Genomic DNA, 2,041 nt, shown 5'->3' on the forward strand with positions numbered 1-2,041 from the left:
CTGAGCCTGGCCAGTGCAGGAGCTGATAAGAACAGTAGAATCCTAGAATATTTGATCTATGAGGTGGTGCAGCTACCCCAAGCAGGCAGAAAATAGTCCCAGAATTGATCTTGTGTAAAATGGGGGATAACAAACACAAAGCCACTCATTGGAGTGATGAAAAACTTTTGAAACATTTGCAAAAATCTGTAATTGGTTCTAAAATGGCTCAGATTGTACAATCAGGAATCCAACAATGCACAGAAACATTTAACACTGTTTCTTTGTTAAATAAACAACCCTAACAGTGCTCACAACATTATGCCAGGAAGCCATAAAATCTGGAAATGTTCCAGGTGAATTCTGGCAGATTGATTTTACTGAATTGCCCAGAAAAGTGGGGTATAAATCCCTCCTCATTCTGGGGGACACCTTTTCTGGGTGGCCAGAAGAAAAGAGAAGTGACTGAAGTAATGCTGAACCAAAAAAATCTACATTGGGGGAGCCTTGGGGAATGTCCTGCAGAAATGKTGCAGCAGCCCAGGAAAGCCTTGGGAATATTTTGGGATTTTCATGCTCCTTAGAGGCACCAAGTTAGGGGCAAAGTGGAGAGAATTAATTATACAGTCAAATTACAGTCGGGTAAAATGTGTCAGGAAAACTCCTTGACTGGGTCTGAGCCTTACCTGTGCTCTACTCTGAATTAGAATTCAGCAAAATCAGCCCCTGGGAGCCGCTCTGTGGCTGATCCACACTTCAGGGAGCACACACAGAAAAGGAGGGGTTGATTTGAATAATTCCCTCATTTCTCTCAGTAAAACCTTACAGGGTTTGCAGCGAGCAGTGAAGATCTCCAGACAGATGGGACTGGACTCACCAAGGCACGAGTTCCAACCAGGACAYTGAGTCTGCTTGAGAAACTGAGGCACAGCTCCACTCCAGTCAAAGGGGAAGGGACCTTTCCAWGTGCTGTTGACAACTTTTACTGCGATGAAACTGGGCAGAGTGAAATTATGGATACAAAYTTCCAGAATTAAAAGGGCTGAATCACCTTGGGAAGAAGGCACGAGTTTGTCAAAACTGTTTTACAAAACCCAATGGCACCAGACTTTGTTTCAGCATCCCCAGGAGTGTTGGTTTGAGCCCTGGCTGAACACCGAGACATCCACAGGAGGCCAGGGAGGAGGGGGAACCTAATTAACACAAGGATTAATGAGCTTTAAATAAGAAATGGAGGGAAAGGTAGGTGTGGGAATCCAGCAACAGACTGCGGGCAGCCTCTCATTGTGGCCTTGAGTGTTACAGATAAACAGATAAAATTTGAGATAAATAAAGCCATGGAACGTGAATTGTGTGCGAGCCAGTTAGAAAAAGAGCTCAGCTGCTGTCAAAGGAGAAATTCGAGTACATGAGGAGCATTTTTAAGAGCTGAATGATCTCCTGCTGGGATGAAGAGTGCAGGAAGGAGCTGCTGTTAAAGAAGATGTTTGGGTACCAGCTGAGGGCATTTGTGGAGGAGTCACGGAAGATTTTGGAGAGGAAGAGCGTCATGGTTTTACTTGGTCTGATTTTTGGTGGTGGGGGGATGGGACCAAGAAACCACAAAGATGGCTCCTGTGAGGAAGTTCTAGAAGCTTTCTCCTTCTTCTCCAGCAAAAGGAGCCCTACCCCCTGTGTTTTAGAACCAATCCATTGTGGCTCTGAGGTTGATGGACAGGCTGCCCATCAGGCTGGGCTAATTGCACAGGTTGGTTACACCTCTGTGATGACATATTATGTAGTATTTAAGAAGAATTCAAAACATGATAGAGGGAGGCCGCCATGTTAGCTTTAGGTTGTTAGTATGTAGTTTTAGTATCATGCACTGGAAAAATAACAGAGCAGGAGGGTGAGGAGATGTAAGAAAAAAAATGGAGACCGGAGATCAGTAAGGAGAAGACTGGATGATTGCTGTGCTGTGCTGTGGTTCTTGAACATGGAGAAAATAAGTGTCTAGGAAAGGACTATTTCATTATTGAGAGAGACCTGAATAGGAAAAAAAGAGAGTGACCCTGCTCTGAGG

At 44.6% G+C, this 2,041-nt stretch overlaps 1 protein-coding gene across 3 annotated transcripts in view; it reads left to right on the top strand.

Annotated features, from left to right (window-relative positions):
* Nucleotides 1-2,041, top strand: part of LOC130586202 (sterile alpha motif domain-containing protein 12-like) — a 5,339-nt gene extending 3,298 nt beyond the window's left edge. For 2 of the 3 annotated variants that reach the window (XM_057386915.1, XM_057386916.1), the window contains exon 4: nt 808-2,041. In XM_057386915.1, the coding sequence (XP_057242898.1) occupies nt 808-1,016 (209 nt within the window). In that variant the 3' untranslated portion in view covers nt 1,017-2,041. Of the gene's footprint in view, nt 1-794 lie in introns of all 3 variants that reach the window. The other variant, XM_057386917.1, reaches the window with a different exon arrangement.

This window comes from Malurus melanocephalus, unplaced genomic scaffold, assembly GCF_030028575.1.
Source record: "Malurus melanocephalus ecotype Western Australia unplaced genomic scaffold, MMel_1.1 scaffold_1097, whole genome shotgun sequence".
In the NCBI taxonomy this organism is placed as follows: domain Eukaryota; kingdom Metazoa; phylum Chordata; class Aves; order Passeriformes; family Maluridae; genus Malurus; species Malurus melanocephalus.